The sequence below is a fragment of the Anomalospiza imberbis genome, chromosome 3, assembly GCF_031753505.1.
Source record: "Anomalospiza imberbis isolate Cuckoo-Finch-1a 21T00152 chromosome 3, ASM3175350v1, whole genome shotgun sequence".
In the NCBI taxonomy this organism is placed as follows: domain Eukaryota; kingdom Metazoa; phylum Chordata; class Aves; order Passeriformes; family Viduidae; genus Anomalospiza; species Anomalospiza imberbis.
Window position 1 is genome coordinate 19,428,810 of NC_089683.1, and position 19,585 is coordinate 19,448,394.

Consider the following 19,585-nt stretch of genomic DNA (forward strand, 5'->3'; position numbering starts at 1 on the left):
TCTGTCATTCATCAAAACCAGGAGAGTTTTCAGAAATTTCATCTAGAACAGACTCCCAAAACTCAGGTGTATTCCTGTTCCATATATCAGTAAAAAAAGGATCAGTGAAATAATTTCAGTGAGAGTGATCAAATGAATATCATCTTCATTTTAAAACCGTGGCAGATCCACTCATTTGCCCATATCTTTAAGGAATTCATCATGTCACAATTAAAATTTATAGAACTTTGATAATTATGGATAGATACAAATAAAACCACTTCATCAAAACAAAGTAGATCTGATTTAAAATCTTGTATATTCCCTCAAGATCTGCTCTTCCTGCTGCCAAGGAATTACATCTTAATATCCTAAAATGACTCCTTTTTGCATACCTTGCTGGTATTAGTTTGAAAAGTGCATTCTCTTATAAAAGACGGTACTGTAATCTGGTTATTTCAAGAAGATGTTATAGCTGTTTTTTTTTTTAAACATTTATGCACATTTGTGGTTCAGCATATATGCATACAAGAGACACTAGCAGTAAAAGTACGATTTTTCAAAGAACTCAAATGATGGCTCATTATATTTTCACTGAATTTCAAATAAAGTTTCTATGTATTTCAGTAGAAGTGGGACTAGCTCAGTGCTTTAGAAAATAATACCTAGGTTTAATACATCCATGTTTTAAATGCTTGCTTTCTCAGGATACTGCTCAACTTGAAACTTTTCCCTTTAAGTCATCTATTGAAATAACTATCTGATCTATTTGTAATTTTTAATTCTTGATGCTCATGACATTATGGCAGCTAACTGCAAAAATGTTTTGCTTAGAAGAGCACTCATTGGACAATGGTTTGCTTAGTAGAGTACTCAAAGTTCTGTCTTTTCAGAAACTGTCAGCATCACTGAGATAAGGCATTAAACCACCATTCAGGTATTAGGATTACATGTACATGTGGGATGAAATTTTACTCCACAGGGAATTGTGTTCCTGTAGGAAGACTGAGGTGAACTTGTAGGTTCAGCTATTCCTTGGCAAGACAGATAATGCACTGGTGGATGCCTACTCTTAGCCATGGCATTCTCTCTGTGATATGAACCTATGGCTAAAGTAAATCTGCCAGAAGAAAAGACTTGCTACCCTCTTTGTTGAGCAGGCAGACAATGGCTTAAATTGGTTGTAGGAAAAAGCAGGGAGAAAAATGGGTGCAGGAGGACAAAATCTAAGGGCAGCAGCTTAGAAATGGTTAGATTCTAGCAAGGAAAATTCAAACTGTGTTCTTTTGCCTTCGCTTATGTCAGAAAGAGATTGTGCTTCCTCACCTCTGTGTCTGAGGAATACCTTCATTGTTTTGCAGCAACTCATTTTTCCATAACGAAAAGCAAGAATCAACAGTGACTTCAATGTTAAGAGTCTCCTATTTGTTTCCGTACATTTCCTACATGCTTCCTACATGTCCCAAGCATATTTTCATAAACCTGAAGCAGATTCTCAGTGGTAATCACTGACAAAGTAATCAAGCTTACACTGCTTGTTTTAGTAGAATCAGTAGACCACTACTGGCTAACTTCAGCAAAGACAACGACTTCATTCTGATGCAGTTTGTTACTACATTATAATAAACATTTTTCTTCTCTGGTGATCTGTAGATTCTGGAATTTCACAGCTGAAAAGGGAATTAATCAGATATATAATCAAGAGAGATTCCTGAGTAGATAATTCAGTTGTGAATCAGTGACAATTTCACTGGGATTTTGTTCTTCTGCCTGATTCTTATAAATTGTGGGTGGAGAATGATAGGGAACACCAAAATTAGAAACATAAAATCCAGCATCAAAATTCTAAGGTAATATTACTCTATAAATTTGAAGTTCCATGACAGTAAATTCTTCACAGCAAATTCTTGACAGATTTAAAAGAATCACAGAATGGTTTGAGTTGGAAGGGTTCCAAAATGGACGCACCCACCACAGGCACGGACACTTTCCACTACACCAGGCTCATCAGAGCCCCGTCCAACCTTCCTTGGACTCCTTCAGGGATGGGGCATCCACAGCATCTCTGGGCAACCTGTTCAGTGCCTCACCACCTTCCTGTACAGAATTTATTCCTAACATGTAATCTAAACCTGCACTCTTTCAATTTAAAGCCATTCCCACTTGTTCTATCACTATGTGCTCTTGAAAAAGTCCCTCTCCAGCTCTCTTGTGGTTTCTTCCCTATTCAAATATGTAAGATACTCTGGAAAATAATAGGAAAACTAAATTCCCATGACATAATTTTTATCTAAATATTTCGATTTAGAAATACATATATGTAATATATGTAATATAAAAATATTTCAGTTTATTCTTTAAATATAAATAAATGTAATTTTAATAATGTCATATATTTTCAGAAATAATGGTCAACATTTTATATTAATCATGTGAAAAATACAGAATATAGAAACAAGTTTGAGTTCAATAGCCTTGAAAATTGGCTCATTCTCTTGCTGTTTTAAAAGTTCTAATAAATGAATTGCTTGGTTTTCATCTGTTATGTGAATTGTTGAATTATTAATAATTATTGAAAATGTATTTACTATTGATCTGTATGGTTCTCAGAACATTTCTTTGTGTTAGAGAATGGTGAGTTTTTTGCATCAGTGTGGAAATGAATTAGAATCTAACACCATTTCTAAAGGTGACCAGTTAAATTGTAATTGTAATTGTAATAAGCTTTCTGTGCATAATGAAAACAATCTAAAACTTAATTGTGTAATTAAACTGAGTGCTTCTTGTAACAAACTGGAAAGTATCTTTTAATGACACTATAAATCTCACCTAATCTAAATGATATTTAATATCTTGCCTGAATATAAGAAGAATATTTCCTTTGCTTAAATGTTTGTCTGAGAAATTAGTTCTGAAATTAGCATATGGTGGCATTTCCATTCTTAAATGGACCCCTACATATTACTCTGTTTCATTTACGCATTGCAATCATCAGAGAATTAAAAAAAAAAAAAAAAAAACACAAAAACTTGGCCAACTGTATTTAATATTTTTGTAATTCAATACAGTATTTGCAGCTCACTAGGCTTACACTGTGATCAACCAATCATGATTTATTCAACCTCTCAGGTCACCATGAAGAATTTATAAAATCATAAATGTCCAATAATGGATTATATAAATGACAATTACTTCCTATCAAGATTACCTAATTTCTGCTAGGTTTTGTTTATTTAAGTGGACTTCTTTTGGCTCAGTCTCTGGGGGTGGTTTAGACTACTATTTCTGCAGTACCACTTAATTCCCAAAGATGCCCAGAAAAAGTAAGTGTGTTTGTTTTGATGTCAGAGTTACTGAGAAAGCCCAAGTTCTGACTATCTCAGGAGTCAGGTTGTTGGAAGACTTAAGTAAGCTGTGATAGATAGGTGGAAACATAACTAATCTCTGACCAAGTTCCAGTGGGGACACAGTCTCTAAAATCTATTCTGATTATATCTAACTTGAGTTATAGTAAGATCAATTCAAAATGCCACTAGAGAATGACTAGAAAACACATTTTGTGTAGGACACATAATGTTGAAGGAAGGAGACACAGGAACTGAACTTCTTGTAGGTCGTCTTAATATGAATATCACAAACTATTCTGTTTTCTCTAAATCCAAAATCTTCAATTGAACTTGTACCTGTCATGCTAAATAAATAGTTTCAGATGGGGCTAATTCCACACTTCCATGCAGCTTGTCTCTCATACACTGGGAATGCAAGGAATCCATAACCCTGACCAGCACACATCACTATTTATATTCTTGGTGACTTGTTGAACACTCAGCGTTAAGCAAATACCAAGGCATGTTGCTAAAATATGCATTGAAGTTCAGTTTACAAAAAAAAATATTTAGAAGCCATTTGAACTTCTATGTAAGGGATTTTCTCCATCTGGCTCCTAATTTTGAAATCATGAGCCATTTATAGTTATTTCCAGTGGACAAAGAATAAATGCCTAACTAAATTAATTTCATCTCTTTCTTGAGCTGCTCAAGATATGACAGCTATTTATCCATTATATTTGTGAAAATGTGAAGTCTTAAAATGTCGGTGCAATTTTGTACAGTTCTTTCTTTTTGGTCTTTCATCATTATGTGGTTTTACATACCATAGAAGCAAGTATGTGATTTAAAAGATAAACACTACTTTTCATATTATGAATCAATTATTGTTTGTGACTGGTTAGGAAGTAGTATGTATGCATACAGTCACTATTACACTGTTATTTTATACAATATAGTCAACTGAATGCTTTTAAAGGTAAATTATGACAAAAAACCTGGTTTCCTGGAAAGGTTGTTGAGGTCAATTGGAAAGAACTTATTCACTTCTCTATGTCTTAAATTAATTGTAGTGAGACCTTTAAGAAGATTTTTAATAAAGATATGAATCTAAAATTAAGTAACAGTCTAGAAAAAACAGCAAGCAGGTGTTGTAATGAGGAGGCTGCACAGATTATTTTCTGATCTGAGAAGGAACAATGAGAATGAAGCATTACATGGACAAGTTTTATAAAGAAAATTTTAAATCCATAAATCTTTACCAGAAAACCAAGAGGTGAAAATCAACACCTGTCAACAGTATTCTGAAAGGATTTGTACAATTAACAATATATTTTTCATGGAAAGAAACTTCATTTTCTCAGATGAAAATATTATGAATGCATTAGAAATTAATTCAAACTGATGAACTAGAAAAATCAATAACAAAATATTATAAATAAAAAGATGGACAGAAGAGAGGATACCAAAGATAGCCAGGACCAGATAATTAATGAAAGATAGTCCATCAAGCAATAAGGCAAAGACATTTAAAGCTGAGGAAAGGTTATTGAGTTAACCACTTCTTCAAAATAGTTACGTGATTTTTTGGTTGATTGGTTGGTTTTAATCATCAATAAGATGATTGCAGATTCCTTACATATTTCGTACAGATCAGCCTGAAGAACACAGTGTATAGGGGGAAATGTTAAAGTGGAACAGGGAGATGGTGAGCTAAGCATTGAGTAAGGCATGTCACTCTCATGTCTGTCATCTTTTTTAAGCATGGAAGACTCAAGTTCACAGAGGAAAACAGTGACTAGCTAGAATAACTAGTATGCAAAAGCGATTAATGTTTACTTACAAAACAAAACAAAATTATCAATTGCGCTTATCTAGTATTTAATATTTTAGGAATTCTCATCATGGTGTTTTAGCAGCACAGTATTTCTAGAAAGAAAATTAAAAGTCTAGTGTGGGAATCCTATAGAAATTAAGCTGTAAGTCTGCATGCACAATTATTCCCAATAATTACTTTTGCTTTATCCAGGAACAGACATAATCTGTCTGAAAGCAATTCTGAGTCACAACGATTCTGAGTCACAACGATTCTGAGTCATATATGCAGCATCAAGAATCTTACTATGGAGAATGGTTTGGTGTTAACTCCTAGGAAAATAAAGGCATGCTAAAAATGTATACAAAAACATAAAACATCACAGAATATGGGATTTATGTTAACTGATTTTAAAAGAGGCACAACACAGGAAAAATGCATCATACATATATGTTCATTAAAAATTGGTTTTGGATTTCCAATTGTCTTAAGTGAAATAACTTTCAACATTCATTAATCTTCATTTGTTCACTTTGTTTGCTGGCTTTGTTTAATTTTATTTTATTTACAATGTGTATTAGTCACATGAGGACCCTGTATCATTCCAGGAATATGAATTTTACAGCTAGCATTTCTCTATACATTCATATCCCTGACCTGAAAAAAAATCTTTTTATTTCAAGGATTTATTTCTCTGTCAATGTCAGTCACAGAATCATGGAACAAAATGGAAAGAAGTTAATTAGAAGTACTTACCTTTAAGCATGAAAATAATGAGGCAGCAAAACTTCTTGATTATTCTGTTATAATTGAATGCAATACAGCCTATTTTAATTCTTGGAGTAGCTCATATTAAATAAGTTTTTGTCCAAGCAACACAAATGGTTTCAATACAGTAGGTTATTCAGCTGTATGAGGATTGGAAAGAACTTGCAGCATCTTCATCACAGCTAGAAGTACTAAGGGAAAACTTTCTTTTGTGTTAGAATTGCTAGTGAGGAGCATATGTAACCATGTCTTATCACTATATACCAACTGCAGGTACCTTAGAGACACTGTGGTAGATTATTTTCCCACTGCATGGCTTTTTTCAGTCTCCTGAGAATTCTTTCATTTGTAAAGCAGTTTTCTCTCCTCCGTCCTCTTCCAGCCATCAAACAAAGCTTACATGTACAAGTTTTCAAGATGAAAAAAGTGTGGGTCCAATTTTTCTACAGCTGACAGTAAAATATATTACCGTCACTCTTTCCTCTGTCCACTATTCCAATATTCTCCTCCATCCTCCTGCTGAACAGAACTGATCCAAATCATCCCTTTGAGATGTTTCTGCATTGATTTAATAATCATATCTAAGACTCATACGAGTCAAAATAATTTCCTTTGGAAAAAATAGTCTGAGGCAAAGGAAGAATACTGAGTGAGAAATTAAAAAAAAACAACATTGAAAATAATGTGGAATATCTTATGCTACTGACAAGATCAAACTGAAGGGTCAAAAAATTAGTAAGAGCTCTGGAAAATGTGCTGGTCTCTTATTTTTGAAGATTTTCTACACCATAAAAATCTTGAAAAAAAAAGCCTGAAGAAAAATTACCTAATCTGAGCATCATTTATTCACCTTGCACTGTTTAGGATGTTCCATGTGAAACAAGCATTCTTGCTGGGATTTGCAGGAAATGATTTAACTTCAAAAGATATGACTGAGAGGATTTCATTGCCTATCTTCCACCAATGCAAGGCTGACTTTTATTACTAGCCTCATGAAAATACTTTTTAACAACACTTTTTCTCTTTCAATTGCCTTTCTGCCTTACTTCTACTGCATTTTTATTGCCCCCATCTATCCAAGTTATGCCATCAGTATCTACAATAGTTTTTCTGGGATAAAAACCCATGCATTTCTAGTACATGGATTCAACATCTGTTTGTTTGTTATTATTGTCTGCAAATAGATTAATTTCACCAGGGTCATTGAATTTCAGAGTTTCTTGGTAAATATTTTGTAAACAATTGCATCTTGAAATAGGGGTTTAAGATAGTTGAAAGAGGAGCAATATTGTGAGGGGGTGTTTCTTCCTGCTTTACTGCATTCTTTCTGTCATCTACTGTTGCTGACGAAGAAATGTAAAAAACATCACACAACATGGGCAGATAAAATTCAAAAGGACCACGGCACCTTAGCATTTCTTTTCATAAACTGTGTAAGGACAGAATCTTCTCAGAAAAGCAGCTATTATAGGAACACCGAGTACAAAGGGTATGTACAGGAAAAGGTTAACAAAAACTCATAGGCAAGATCCTAACTACCCTGGACAGCAAACAGGACCAAGCCCCATTTAAATAAGAATGGCTGAAATGGCACTAGGCAATCTAACAGCTGCCATGAATCTTGCCCAATCATTTATGAATAAAAAATAATTTCCAAAATTCTCCAAAAGGGAGAACTTTTACAGACTGTCATACCAGTGACAAGCTTGAATTTTCTGGATACTGGAATGCCAATTCTTTTTCTATGACTTGATATATTCTATGTAATATTAAATTGCACCCCATTCATGCTGCTCTTGACATCATTCTGAAAAGAAAGGCACTCACAACAGAATTTATGCTTTGAAGAAAGAAAGAAAATAATGCAGTCAAAAGACTTTTCACCATGGCGACTGACCTCTATTCTGAACTCTAATGACGTAGTTTACTGTAAATTTGTATTTATCCAACTATATGAGAGAAAATTAAGACATAGGCAAACACATATGGAGACTTGAGCACTATAATCAGGACTTTATTTGAATGACTTTCCTGGAGGTTCAGATAGGTTAAACCACAGCTGCAGGAAATTTAATGTCTTTTGTGTGAAATTAGTCTAGATAACCAATTCAAATGACAAAAAATCATTCCACAAGCAAAAAATCATTCCTTAATTTTAAGGATATAAAGGAAAAACAAGTTTTGAGATTTAGCAATAAATATTCAGAAATTTAATCAGATAAAGAGCCAGCTAATCTCCACACTTGTTATACTTAATTTTAATTTTATGTTATCTGGTTTTTATATGGATAATATATATGAGGATCAGTTTTTTCCTAAAGAATTGCATTCCTTCTCAGAAGTTCAGGATTAGGAACTGTTACAAAATCTTTTTGTTCCTTCTTCAGTCTAGAGACAAAATAGAAGGGCTCTAAGTAAGTACCTTGTTAGAACCCAGAAACCTGTTTAGAATCCCTGAGATGTGGAAATTTAGATGAGCTGATTAACCACCTGTGAGAGGACTCCAGTTCCTTGCAAACCGTGTTAATACAACGTTGTGATCCAGTGTTGTCAGTATTTCAAATGTCTTTAGGAGGTCCACAAGGCACTGCAAACCTGAGCACGCCAAACCAAGTTTGCATTTATGTTAAACTGAGTAAATATATTTTTAATTGGAGAAGGCCTATACTCTCAATGCCTACACTCCCATAACATTCATCCAGTTCACTTGAGAGTATGGATCTAGATTTACTAGCCAGCAGAAACTGATAATCTGCTGTTTAATTTTGAGAATTCAAGAATATTACAAACTTCTTTTCACTTTTATACTGTCTTCAAACTCTTCCAATGTTAACAAGGACAATCCCAATTCACAATTAACAATATAAGAGCAAAATATTTCTTCTTTGAACACAGAAGCATTATGTAACACATATTTACCTTATGTGAGAAAAAAATTAGCTTTCTGGAAGAAAAATGTTCAAGTTGGACTAAATAAACTCTTGAGAGTTTTCCAGTGGTAAAATGTATTAATTTCCAGTTTTTAATAATCAAGGTGAACTTACAAATGATTACTTTCAATTTTCAATCTGTCATAACATGCTCATTGACTGGTATTACACAGTCATTGACAGAAGAATATTGATGTGATGATGAAGCTGTCAGAAATCATCAGCATATTAAATGTATTCAGATCCTTAGTCAATTTTAGGACATCAATTAAATGCAATTATTAACCATACAAATATTTTTAAATCTTGTTATACTTATTTTACAGATTAAATTATTTAAATTGTTCACTACTTACCCCTGTTCTTTGAACTTCCAAGAAAATTGCTCTTTGAAATGATTTCTCCCACACTGCCAATTCACTGCCCAGCTCTACGTTGAAACAGTGGCTCTTGCCATGTCCAACCATAACACTGAAACAATATGGCCTCTGGTCTTCAAGATCGAAGTCCTGGTGAATACCTAAATACAAGTTTGCTTGTAGCCAGCAATCATCAGCAAGCCAGAGCTGAAAGATATGTTTCAGTATGTGATTCTTCATCTGGCAAAACCAAACAATTGAAGCAACATTGTCTTCTGTAAGTGATGGATACTTGGACATACTATGCCATTATGTCAACAATTTGTTGAAGAAATGTTCTAGGAATTAAATAATTATGTCAAAGACAGCTTCTCTCTTTGCTTCCTATTTGCTTTATCTCCTATCTTTTAATCCAAGCTACTACTGCAGTTCCAAAATACTGTCAAAATTAACTAAGCAATTCATATGTTATTTAAAGTGAGTTTGAACAAATACATTGTTTACAGTGAAAAAAGAAGAAAATTCCTGAATGTTTCAATACATTCCAGGAGCTGTGTACCAGCTCTACAGGAGACAATAATTACTTCATTCTACTTGGGTTCCAATATGCTAAACCCCAAGGAATGCAGTGATTTATAAAGCACCCCAGGGTTAATTCTGGAAATGACAACATGAGCATTTCCTCTGATAGCTGTCAATGCTTTTCTGTAACTACAAGGAGACTGAAACAAGATCCTGCTATCACCTTCAAGATAAAGAAGAGAAACTGTACATTAAACTTTCATAATAAAAAATATCCAATAGAATGTAATAGAATGTTTTGTAAATGTAAACATTTTAATACAAGAAACTTCCCTAATATTTCAAGACTTCATTGATTAATATAGAGGAAAAGAAAACTAAATAAAAAAGCTGCAACTTATACATCTAAGTACTTTCACAGCTTGAATTTCCAAATTACACATAATTTTATTTTTCTGTTTATCAGATAGAACCCTTCCCTATCCCCATTTCTCTGTGATATCATCAGGCAGAAAAGACTGAAACCCCAAAATAATTAGCAATGATTCAAGGGCATCTTGGGAGCTACACATATTGCCACCAGGATACAAAGCACTGTGTTGTCAAAGTTGGCCCTGCAGCTACCTGAGGAGGGAATAGACTTGATGAAGCTCAATTATTTGACAACACTCCTTTGCACTGGTGAAAAGGAAGTTGAACAATATTCCTGCATATATTCTGGTGTTCTGCAGCTATGGAGTAACAGGTATTACATGCTCTTCAAGACTCATTGCTGAATATCCTGGCTTGTAGCTTTTTTTTTTAATTTACATGTGAAAATACCAGACAATAAAGGAAAATAAAATGTTTTTAAGACAAATGACTTTTAAAAATGTACAATATTACAGTAAGAGTTTGAATTATGAGGCAAGGGATAAGAATAAACACATGCGATGCAAAACATTACATTTCAAATCATCTCATTGTTACCACCAAATGAACAGAATTATGCAAGGGCATATATAATCTATATTAATTTTAATTCAAATATTTATGTATTTATATGTATGTATGCATATACCCAAGTTTAAAATATATCAAACATTCTGTTTAAAAATTTAAGTTCCATATTGGATTGCTATTTTCCATTTTTAACTCTTGCATCATAATAAACATAGATGAGAAGCTTACAATTAGGTGTGTAACAAGAACACTTCTCCTTAAAATCTGTCTTTCATGAGAAGATACAATAACACACTCTCCCGCAGTTTTGCACTAGTTCTACCCAGCTTCTGAAAATCCTTAAGAAGCCCCTCCCCAAACGACAGCTTTTACAACATAACTCTATCATATCTAATGTAGAAATCATAATCTCTTGCAATTTTTTGGATTTGTTCTGTTTGCCTCATTGTCATTTATACCAAAGAATCAACAGAAAAGAGGTTAAAGAATACAATTTGAGCTTTTGCACTTTAGCTTACGTATTAATGAAGACTGGCAATTAAGCCTTCATTTATTAAAATGTCAAGAACATTAAAGAGTTGAATCTTGGGTAGTTTATTTCCCAACTTCTTTTTCTTAAAGAAAAAGTACTGCAGAAGTTGCAGAAGGACAGAATATCCTTGAAATTACCATAATATTCCTGGAAGAACTTAGTTTTAGCAGTAACACCTACAGGAGAAAAAACAAAACCAAAACCCAAGCCACAGGAAAATCTTCCCAAAAGGCTAAATGTGTATTTATTTCATTGGTGTCTGACTTATTTATGAGCCAAAAGTAAAATTATAAAAAATATGAAGGAGACTCAATAAATGATCTGTGACAGAACATCTACTTTTTTTGGTATGCTAGTGATGGGCGGGACCTGAATTTGCCCATATGTTCCCAGCTGGAGACATGGTCACACAAAAATAATGCCATGCCTACAAGAATATGGCTCTCCTCCTGTGCCTTTGGAGCTGAGCTCTAGTCCTGAACTCCAGGACTACTGTTTTCCCGGCATGGCAGTACCAAAACACTTCCTTCCCATGTCCTGAATAACCTGCATCAGAAAAAACCCCAACAAATAAAAACCCCCTACAACACAAAAAAACCAAACCAAACCAAACCGAACCAAATTAAACCAAACTAAATCAAACCAAACAAAAGAATCCCCACCAATACCAAATCAAAAACCTTACACACTTTTGCTTCTGTGCAGGATCTGCTACAGGTAACAGCAACAACCTGCCTTTTCCACGACATCAGTGCGTGGTCAAAGGAGAAACAGCAGAGAAGGGCAGCAGCTGGTGAGAACTAAAGATGAACTTTATTTTTTCACTGAAATAGTATCTTATCTGAAAAGATGGGGGTTTTTTTTCTGAAAATATTCTTTACTCTCGTAGACAAATAGGCTCTTGTAGTAGCCTTATGTCACCTGTAAAGGTTTTGTTTTTGTTGGAGAACAAAATTAATCTATCTGATGCAATTTATTAGACAATATATTCTATAAGTCAACTATTTACACAAAGTGCTAATATTTTGATGGAAATTTTTAATCGGGACAAGCTAGACAGAAAACATGACTTTGGGGGAAGAAAATTAATTCTATGGGAAACAAACCCAACATGTTGTCCTTTATAAAGAAAAATACTTGATACAGCAATCAATACATATGACATAAAAAAGACATCATTTCACATTTTAATTACTAAAATGAAAATATCTTTATATGGATCATGAAATACAGCAAAAGCATTTTTCATCATGTTTGCTTGAAAATCAGACCCACTAAGAAAAAACTAATGTCATTATGCTATGTGTCTTACTGGTACTTCATACAGTTCTAATACTGAAAACTTTCTTCAATAAGAAAACATGTTAGTAACTTGCTCACTTGGAGCTTAACCTGTTTTCCATATTTTCTTATACTTGCACAACTAATGCACTAGCAATTGCAAGTAGCTTTTTATAACAGATGAACTATTTGAATACTAGTTTTTCCTAATTAAGATTAATTGGAGCTTATCCTTGACAGGAAAAGGTAAATTTTCTTTACTAAATAAAATCACTGGAAACACTGGGAAACCTACCTTGTGAATTTTAAATAGAACCTCACAGAGGTTATAGATCTTTTCAGCTCGTACCCAGTCTAGTGTGCTCACCTATAATATAAAAAAAAATTATCAGCACACTTTTTATTTGAAAATCATGTTCAGATGAAAAAAAAAAATGAAAAGAATTCACCCATCATTACTCTACTGGATCTTTAAACACAGGCACATCACTACATTTAATATCCAGTATTTAGAAAAGACTGTCAAATAGTATTAAATTTTTACAGAAACAAGAATTAAAAGGTATTAAATAATTTCATTTTTTCTTTTCCTAGTATGATGGAAATGTCTTTGTAATCTCTTAGTTACATTAGCATTTTTATTTCTCAAGATGCTAACACAGAGAACTCAGCGTGTCTCAAACACAGAGTCATTCAGCTTCATGTCTCAATACGAAAAAAATCTCACAATCAATAGATGAAGATGTATTCCTAAACTGAGTTTTGAGTTTACATGCAATAGGGAGGCAGTAACTCAGTATTTAGTTTTTAAGTGGAAAAGGACTATGTGACTGCAATATTTATAATAAAAAAAAAAAAAATCAACTGTGTGCTTAATAATATGAAAACACCTATATTTTGGTTTTTTTTGATTTCATTACCTAATCATGCTGACATAACCGGCTGCTAAAATCTGAATAGGAAGAATGATGTTTGAAGTTTTTACCAAAATTCTGCTTAATGATACGACGTGATAATCTGTTTTCTTTTAACACATAGGAATAATTCAATGGGAATACAAATAATTTTTACTTATATGTTTTAAAGCAAAATCCTAGCTCTTGGGGAATGCACTGCATAGATAGATGAAGGATAGATGATGACTGCATAGATAGATGAAGGATTTGACTGGGTTGCACCTCTAAGGCTTTTGGCATATGGAAATAAGTATTTTGGTAAATTTAATAATAACTTGGATAACTTAAAATTTTATGGCTTATACAGCTTTGTCCTATTTCCACACACCACCCAAAAAAGAAGAAAGCAGAAAAAAATAAATTGAAACTATTAACATAAAGAAGAACTCGTTTGTCAAACATCTGGTTTATGTGGATGAAACTTAACTAGAAAAACTATGAAATTCAATAACAGATTCTTTTTCTCTGTGTTCATAGTAGCACATAATTCACCTTTAAAAAACGTAGTATTTCTTCTGATGATTTGCATGGATATATCAGTATGTTTTAGTTATTTTAAAATTTATTTTAAAGTTTAATTTTCAAGTCTCTTCAAATTCTAAGCTGTTAAACAGAATTGTAATAACTTGATGAGAATCCAAACCACTGCAACACTTACAGGCCTCTAATGGGACTTCTGTTTGTTATGAAATGTTACTTCAGTCCTTTGGAGGAGTAATGTGAACTTGGTGTTAGTTTCTTTCTAAACTTAACAATCTGAATTAATTATTTATAATCTAACCTTCTCCTAATTTCTCTCAGGTTTAGATTAGTGTTTTTTAGATGATTAAATTTAGATATTATGAATCACCTGCTGAAATGGGACTGAAGAACCCTAGAAGTTCTAGCCCCACATCTTTTCAGGATATAGAGGGACTCACATTCTAGTATTCTCCATTTCATAGTTTCTATATCTTAACAATCAAATGGCAAGCATCACTTGAATACAATACATCCACTAGAATATATAAAACAGATTACGCACTTTGTTTTACTATGAGCAATGTCTCAAAAATTAAAGCTCAAAATACTACATACAGGTAATTTTAAAACTACATGATAAAAGCACATAGAACTACTTAAACTTTTCCAAATTTAAATCTAATGTCAGCTGGTTTAGAAAAGAAATGTAAAGAAATTTTAGGTACTAACTTGTCCTCCCATCACTTAATTAAATGGTAGCATTTTTTAAAGACATACCTTTCTATTTTTTAGGTTTCCATTTCTATTTATCTTCTTGTAAGTCCATTCAATATTTTATTTGAATATTGCAATTTAATTATTGTACAAAGAAATAATCTAAGTTTTGAAACAATTGAAACAGAGGACTTATAAAGCTAAGTCATAGAGAAATGCACATTTAAACAGTCTCACAATAGAGTAAGCACTGCAGGTCGTTGTTTAATCATTTTTCCAGGGAAATATTTTGTACTTTGATGGCTGTTTTGAAAAGAAAATAATTAAATAATACATGTTTTACCCGATTACTGTTGATCCTCCAAAGAGATATTCATGCTTCTTGCAAAATAAGGTTTAGAGTAGAATGGAGGCTAGTTCATTATTTGGTCTTGAAATCCTCAAAGGGAAAGGATCTTTTCCATCTCAGTTAACAGCAGGAGAACCCTTTATTGCTGTAAGTGGCTAGACATAGAAGCATAAGCACTGATTCATTTGCTGTTTATGCAACTGGCTTTGGTGACATGGGCTATGACCTGAAAACTGTTGAGATATGAATGGACTTTCATTTGCTCTTATCATTCGTTTTGATTCCTGAAGATTAATTTTAACTGTTGGGGATTTTTGCACTATTAATGATGAATGAAGGTGACACTGCTGTGCCATTAAATTCACTCTGAGCTCTTCAGACTTCTTCCCATTATTCCACACATCTCTTTCATCTTTTGATGCAGTGTAACCACATATGACTTTTTCAGCAGAGTCAGGCAGTGACAGTGACAACTGCCGGCACCTATATAAGCCAAGGTTTTCTTCACCTGTGCGTGTCAGAGAAAGGCTGCCATATTTAGAGAGTGAAACAGTCTGAATACCATTGTGTACAAGGTGCTCAAAACACAAATGACATATTGAGAGGAATTTTAAGGAGGCAAAATAAACATATTACAAAGGAATACTAGAATCTAAACAGACAGCTGACATTATTAATAGTTTTATCAGAACTAACATAGTAAGTTTAAAATGTTACTGTTATAGACTGCTTTACTTTTAAAAAGCCACAAATAACCATATACTCTCAGTCAAGAAGAAAAGTGGAAAACATCAGGAAAGTTCATGAAAATTGCAGTATCCTTCATCTGATTTAAAGAATGTTCCAGTTTATTGTAGGTTATCCATCATCACACATGTAATAACTGGGTAATAACTACCTAAGATAAATGGGACACCCAAGTAGATTTCTTAGACAATAAAGTAGTTTTTCTCATTATTTCCCTTTGGAATTGCTCCTGCAGGTATTCTGTACATTGCAATTTCTTGGCAGGACAGTGTTATTATTTTTTATGAAGCATTTGACAAAGCATTTCAAACAGCTATATTCAGAACAGATTACTCAATGAGACATGCTTGCATTCATATGAATTTAGTTCAGACACTTTCAGAAATAGTGTCATAATACATGAGAGTTTCAATTAGCATTCAGTAAGCCTCTACTTTAATTTCTGTTTGTCTACTATATGAATTTATGACCAAGAGGAGCTGAATGTTATATATATTATTGGCAGACCACCTTCTTAGCTAACCTAGTGCAGTATGTGTTGAATACTTGGTTCTGTAGACATTTAGCTATATTAATCCTTTCAGGAACATTGCAAAACTAAGACATTTTTAAACTCACAGGTAACACTGAGCTGATCAGAAAGATAATAAATCCAAACAGGGTTACAAAAAATAGGAATCTGAAATTACAATTCTAAGTCTCTAATGAGAGACTAAAAATAGGCACATAGAATTACAAAAGTTCCAAGTGTTGCAGAAGTATTTTTTACTTTAGCATGAGTTTCTGCAATTTCCTCATGGTTTAAAAACAGGCATTACAGTGGAGTTCTGAAAATAAAAAAACTGATAAAATCTAGCTTTACACAAACTCAGCATCAAGTGATCTCAGCATCAGTTCAGACTTATATTCCAAATATACTTGCCATTAAATATGTGAGTTAATCACTGGCTTTTCTTTAAAAAGTTATGATTTAAAATAGAGAAAAAACAATAATGTTAAACTCATTTTGACACACACATGCAGTAAACAATTAGCTCACGAAGTTACTCCCTAGAAGAGAACTCTGCAATTATAAAATAGGTGTTGGAGTTCTGGATGCTGAGAATTTTAGACTTTCTGTGCTGACAAGACTCTGACTCCCAGGAGAGCAGTGCATTTGACCTGAGGCCGTGGAGAAGGCTTCCAAAATTGACTAATAGCACTGGGATTATGAGTGTGTAGTTTGATTAGAAGTGTGTAATATCACAGGGAGGAAAACTTAAGAGTTTATGGTTTTAGAACATAGTAACATATATGGAGCAAGATGGAGGTTTTAGGGTGGAGGCTGGTCCCTCTTCTTTACCTTCTTCTTCTTTACCTTCTTCCTTCCTTCCTTCTGGGTTTGGGTGGTGTTTTGCAATTGGACAGAAAAGTTTACATTGTGGACTTTGAGTGATTAGTTATTGGGTTAAAAGTGAAGATAATTTAGGTGTCATTTCTTAATTGGATAGTTTAGCCTTAAAGTTACAAGTAATGAAAGATAGCCATTTTGCACCTTGTTAGTGAAATACTGCAGAACTCACTGCCTGTGAGACTGCAACATAGATAAGAAAAAATAAACACCTAAGCCTGAATGCAAAATACCATCTTGAGTGCCTTCAGTCCCAGCCTTGACAGAGGTAGAGAAATGAAGCTGAGAACCACCAACAGGCATAAAAGACATTCATGCCTGCTGAGAGATCACCACTAAATAAAGAAATATGGGGTGAATGTCAAAGAGAATCATACTTCAAAAATCACTAAAATCAAATGAACATAACATACTCTTGGACTTTCTCTGAACACAGAATCTGATTCTGCAGGTCTCCAGAGCCCCCCAAAATATTAAAAATATTTATTCAAATATAATAATATAAAGAGTAAAATGTAAAAGAAAAAAATTAAAGTGCTGACAGTATTTATTACTGGAATACAGCAAATGCTGCATTATCTGAGAATTAAGCAGAAGCATCCAACCTGCCTAGAAGTACTAAAAATTTCTAAGAAGAGGACTAAATACTTCTAGGTAAAAAGTAATTAATTTCACTGGTCTCTTCACTCCTTAATGGAAAAAAATAAACCAAGAATAATTAAAAAAAAAAGTTTTAGTATTTAGAACTTACACGGCAGCATTAAAAACACTGCTTGTCTTAATTACATTAAGCTTCTCTATACTGTCAGATGTGGAAATATTTCTGTTACTTTCACAATATTCTTCTATTATTATTTTCTTAAAATTTTAAGCCACCCATTCAGTGATTATCTAGCTGCCTTCATGTTAAATCACTTCAGTGCTATTTATTTAATCACATTGAAAAAGATAGTTTTGGAATTAAGGGTTACAGATCTAAGGTTATGGTTACTTGAAGACTTTAATGTAAAAAATCATAATGAACTATAGGGAAATAAAAAAAATCAAATAGTAGAAATCTCCCCTGCATCAAGCCCAAATTCCACAAAAACATTAAATTATTTTCTGGAAATTTTCAAAGATATAAAAAATAGTTTGATTTTAAATGATAATTTAGAATACTTTTTCCTCAATTTCTTCTGGGATATTAATTTAGAACTTTTCCAATATCTGAAAATTGACAGGAATTTTATAGATGCTTTTAGAATATAATAAAGTACTGCTTGTATATTAAAACTGACACAAGAATAATTTCTATTGGTTCAGTGGTGTTTTTCAGATATTCAGTTTTTAGAAATGGGTCACATTTCTAATATAGCAGCGTGTAAATGAAATCTGTAAATTTCTTATATACAATCAGATAAGACACTTCAGGGATGCAAAAAGACCCTTCTCTGTTAATCACATGATTCTTGATATTTACTTCTGTGGTGAAGCCTCTACATTCTTGGAATTACCATCTGTGATATTGTAGAAATAGCATATAAATAGAATATTACTTGTAACAGTGATTTATTTAACAGTATAATATCTACTTTTTTCCACAATCTTCTTTATTCTTGTTCATGTATAACTATGTTTTCCATTCTTATGAAAATTAGCAGCTGTATTTACATTCACGTCATCTTTTACACACAATGAAATAGAAAAAGAGTGGAAATTGTACTACATCCTTTTACAAGCAGTTGTAAAAATATGGATAAAGTTAAGTGTAGAATTTATAGGTCATCTACTCTGTGCACACTATTTTGATACACTGATATGTAACATTGATTCAGAATATTAATATCAATAGCAACATTTCTGAAATAAAATATATTAAACTTGTATCTTCTAAAGATCAAGCAAGTTGAAACATTTGTATTTTTGTCTTTTTTTTTTTTTCCTCTGCTTTAAATAGTAAAAACCCCAAACTTCAGTAGGAGCAATGGTAAGAGCAGTAGCATCAAGAATCTCTAAAAACAGTGAAAGAGCTTTATGCACAGTTTTGTCTGGGGACCTGTGTTTGCAGCTGCAGAGCTGGGACGTGTGGCACAGAACCAGTGCCACGGGAGCTCCCCGGGGTCTGTCAGGGCAGGGTCCCTGCCAGACAGGTCCCAACTCAAGACCCTGCAGTGGACTGACCTTGTCACACAGCCAAACACCCACACAGCCCCTCAATAACTCCCCACCCTCTGCTATGGGATGGAAGAGACAATAGGAAGAGCAAAATCAAGAAAATGCATGGGGCAAGAAGAGGACAGTTTAATAAGTGATGGAAAGGGGAAGAAATCAATTCATGCAAAGGTGATTGCTCACTGCTCACCCCAAGCAGACCAATGCCCAGCCATTCTCCAAGCAATGGCTACTTTTGAAGACCAAGCCCCATTTTTTATTGCTGAGCATGTTTCATGGTACGTGAAATCCCATTTGTTCTGTTTAAATCAGCTGTCCCGGCTGTGTCCCCCACAGCCTGTCCCAGCCCAGGGAGTTT

At 33.4% G+C, this 19,585-nt stretch overlaps 1 protein-coding gene across 3 annotated transcripts in view; it reads right to left on the reverse strand.

Annotated features, from left to right (window-relative positions):
* Nucleotides 1–19,585, reverse strand: part of SNTG2 (syntrophin gamma 2) — a 214,567-nt gene that overhangs the window by 25,821 nt on the left and 169,161 nt on the right. For all 3 annotated transcript variants that reach the window (XM_068183557.1, XM_068183559.1, XM_068183558.1), the window contains exons 13-14: nt 12,751–12,822; nt 9,176–9,385 (exon numbers count right to left, since the gene is read on the reverse strand). In XM_068183557.1, the coding sequence (XP_068039658.1) occupies nt 9,176–9,385; nt 12,751–12,822 (282 nt within the window). The remainder of the gene's footprint in view (nt 1–9,175; nt 9,386–12,750; nt 12,823–19,585) is intronic.